Here is a 2,415-nt window from a genome sequence, read left to right on the forward strand (position 1 = left end):
TTTTTTAGTTTTTTCAATTTGGTTCTTAAATCTTTTAAAAGTTGAATTTGATATTTTTATTTTTTAAAGTGTATTTCTAGCAATATTATTTATTGTACAATAAATTAATCAATTAATTTAATATCATACTAAATACAATTGGTTAAGAAAATATTAAAGAGTAAAATGATGTTATTTACACCTAAAAAAATAAATAAATTCAATTAACAATTTTATCCATATTTTTATTATAATGACAACTCATCAATGTATAAACGATATTCTATTACGTATACATAATGACAACTCGTTACTATTAAAAACATTGAAATATAACATAAGATATCAAATTAAATATTTAAAAAAAAAGAATACCAACTTGAATTTTCCAAATATTCAAGAATTTTCCAAAAATTCAAAAATACAATCGAACCGACTAAAAAAAAATTAGGAAATCAAATTAATAATTATACCCTGTTAAAACTATTCTTCCAATGAAACCCAAACTGCACACTGAAACGCGCGTAGTTTGTAGGAATCACTCCTCTCATTGACCCTCTTCTCAACATTCTTCACGTTTCACTTCAACTTTTTATATTTTTTGCTCTTCTCAGAGAGTTCACAACTTGATTCCTATTTTGATTATTTGATATTTTCACAGTTCTCTCAGTCTCTGCGTCCACTCATTTTCTCCCTAGCCCCACACCACAACACCTCGTAGCTTTGTAATATTCATTGTTTTTTCCTCATCATCTCTGCTCTCTCATTTCCTTATATATACCCCACTTACAACTCATCAGTTTCATAGCACTCAAAAACTTATCTCACCATTGCAATCCACTCCCTCTCTCACCATATTTTAGCATCTTCAATCACCATTTTGATGGCATCTTCAACTTTGTCTTTGAGCACCATCTCCCGTTTCTCTTTGAAATCTTCAAGATCATCATCATTACTCACCACTTCATCCACCAGCACCCTCTTACCCTTTACTTCCTCACACTCATCTCTCTCAAAATCTCTAAAATTCAACACCTCTTCTCGCCACTCTCATCTCTCACTCCCTCGCAAGAGTTTCACTTGTAGAAGCCAGGCTCAACAAACATCTGACTCAGGTACATTACATACATCTGCCACCTGCCCCTACAACTTTTTCAATCTTCATATTCCATTCAAGATCTGTGCGATTTGCTTGATTCTGTGCTGACCCTTTTGTTTTTTTCGCTTGATCTTGCAGACAAAGTCCAAGAACTAAGAGTGTATGAGATCAACGAGAGAGATCGCGGAAGCCCTGCTTACCTCAGACTGAGCCAGAAAACTACCAATTCTCTTGGTGATCTAGTCCCCTTCAGCAACAAGGTATGTTACAGTTCGATCTTTGTTTAATGCTTCCAAAATTTGTGCATAGGTTTTTGGTATTGATTTAGAGTTTTTTGGATGATGCAGTTGTACTCCGGATGCTTACAAAAGAGGGTAGGGTTAACAGCTGGAATCTGTGTTTTGATCCAAAACAAAGCAGAGAAGAAAGGAGACATGTATGAAGCAATTTACAGCTTCTACTTTGGGGACTATGGTCACATTTCAGTGCAGGGTTCTTATTTGACCTATCAGGACTCATTTCTTGCTATCACTGGTGGAACTGGCATCTTTGAAGGGGTGCGGGGTCAAGTGAAGTGTCAACAACTTGTGTTCCCCTTCAAACTATTTTACACCTTCTACCTTAAGGGCATCAAAGACTTGCCTCAGGAGCTTCTTTCCGACTATGTTGAGCCCAGCCCTGTTGTTGAACCGAGCGACGCTGCCAAGGCCTGTGAACCACATGCTGTTATTTCTGGTTTCCAGGACTGAGCACCATTCAACACCCTCTGTTTCTTTCACTACCCTAACAATCTCAGTCTACACTAATTTCAAATTTCACTTTAGATTGGATTAACTCTTTTGTAATCCAAGGAATAAACATGGATTCAATTTTTTGTAATGTGTGGCTGGTGTTGTTGGAGTGTGAGAAGAAAGGACCACTACAAAAATCAACATTCTTTTGTTTTACTCTCTTCATTGTAGACTTTTAATTTCAAGACCCTTTCGCATCAAGTTTACCAATTTTTCACATAAATAGCACTATGAGCCATTTCCTTTTCTCCAAAAGCACAATATATTTTATTTATGCAAATACTAGTCTTCTAGTTGAATTCGGATTTTGATCAACCATATTTTACTTGATAAAAAAAAGTGGAAAATGGGATATCAAGAGATTAATGATATATATGTATGATTTGTATAATTAACCGTTTCGGTACAGGACGATCGAGTGTCTACAACTCCAAGATAATTTGTCCTGTGACGTTCTTTTCTCTTGTTCATTCGATTTCCAAGGTTTTCTATTCTTCTACAGTCGTTCGGATAGTACTTGCAGAAGGTACTCTAATGCTAAAGTCA

The 2,415-nt window shown here is 35.4% G+C and overlaps 1 protein-coding gene across 1 annotated transcript; it reads left to right on the forward strand.

The window, feature by feature from the left end:
* The first annotated feature begins 702 nt into the window (after positions 1-702).
* Positions 703-2,116, forward strand: LOC114182442 (allene oxide cyclase, chloroplastic-like). The gene is made up of 3 exons (XM_028069311.1): positions 703-1,094; positions 1,217-1,338; positions 1,426-2,116. Exons 1-3 carry the CDS (start codon positions 863-865, stop codon positions 1,825-1,827), a joined length of 756 nt encoding a protein of 251 aa, XP_027925112.1. The 5' UTR covers positions 703-862; the 3' UTR covers positions 1,828-2,116.
* The last annotated feature ends 299 nt before the right edge of the window (positions 2,117-2,415 follow it).

Source organism: Vigna unguiculata, chromosome 4, assembly GCF_004118075.2.
Source record: "Vigna unguiculata cultivar IT97K-499-35 chromosome 4, ASM411807v1, whole genome shotgun sequence".
Lineage (NCBI taxonomy): Eukaryota > Viridiplantae > Streptophyta > Magnoliopsida > Fabales > Fabaceae > Vigna > Vigna unguiculata.